Genomic DNA, 983 nt, shown 5'->3' on the forward strand with positions numbered 1-983 from the left:
ATTAGTGATCATGTTTGCTCAATGATTGATGGCTACCTTTTAATCTATAGCAACATTAGAAAGAGAATGGGGTCTAGGAGGGCCTCTTTATTTGGCAATTTACGGAAGTCAAACCTTTAATATTAAGAAAGTAATCAAAAGCCAGCTTTTGAATTCAAAGAGGGAAAATGGCTAGTTTATTTGAATTCAAAATTTTCCCCCAAAATAAAACTTAAAATCTAGCAGGTAAAACCATATCACATAGCATATCTTTGGAAAGATCTCGATGTGAAGATTGCAGATCTATGATCTCCGCCCAAATCAAAGATCATATGTGGGAGTTATGGAAGGAAGTTGTTCACCTCCTTTTTTTTTGGGGGGGGAGGGGGGGGGGGAGTGCATCCTTTGACCACTCTTACACATCTCTTACACACCCACCATGGCACTGGCTTGAGGTGGTGCATGCAGAGGACCATAACTTGTTATGAAGCGCTTGTATAAAGCATGAGAGAGTAGCACCATGAACTGCAAGAAGGTGCAAGAGCAACATGTGAAGCTAGGGGTTGCAGACTTGGGCAATTGCAGTAGAGAAGGGCTACTAGGAGTGTTGTTTTCAGGTGAGCAGGGTCGTGAGCAAGAGCCATGGGCTGCTTGTTGGGTATTAGGAAGGGCATGTGATGAAAGGAAGGAGAGGTGCGGGTTGAAGGACCATGATCAGGAGCAGCCTTGGGAGTGCTGGGATCGAGACCTGAGACTTGCAAGCAAAAGGAGGGGCTTCCATAGTCCGTGAAGGCCACAGGTTGCATGGTTCTAAGCCGCAAGGGAAATAAGGGCAACAAGGAGGAGGAGAATTTGGATCTAGCATGAAGCAAAAGAAGAGTGCCATCTAGGGGTGGAACTTTACAGATTGGAGGTTACAAGGCAGCACTGAAGCCCATAGGAACTGCGAGCCATAGTAAAGGGTGCCACAGTAAATTAAAGGAAGAAGGGCACAGTGACCCAAA

The 983-nt window shown here is 45.4% G+C and overlaps 1 protein-coding gene across 1 annotated transcript; it reads left to right on the plus strand.

Moving 5' to 3' along the window:
- The first annotated feature begins 499 nt into the window (after positions 1 to 499).
- LOC147448426 (uncharacterized) lies at positions 500 to 769 on the plus strand. The gene has a single exon (XM_086522369.1). It carries the CDS (start codon positions 500 to 502, stop codon positions 767 to 769), a length of 270 nt encoding a protein of 89 aa, XP_086378495.1.
- Positions 770 to 983: the final 214 nt, after the last annotated feature.

Source organism: Adiantum capillus-veneris, chromosome 10, assembly GCF_014529385.1.
Source record: "Adiantum capillus-veneris isolate H3 chromosome 10, ASM1452938v2, whole genome shotgun sequence".
In the NCBI taxonomy this organism is placed as follows: domain Eukaryota; kingdom Viridiplantae; phylum Streptophyta; class Polypodiopsida; order Polypodiales; family Pteridaceae; genus Adiantum; species Adiantum capillus-veneris.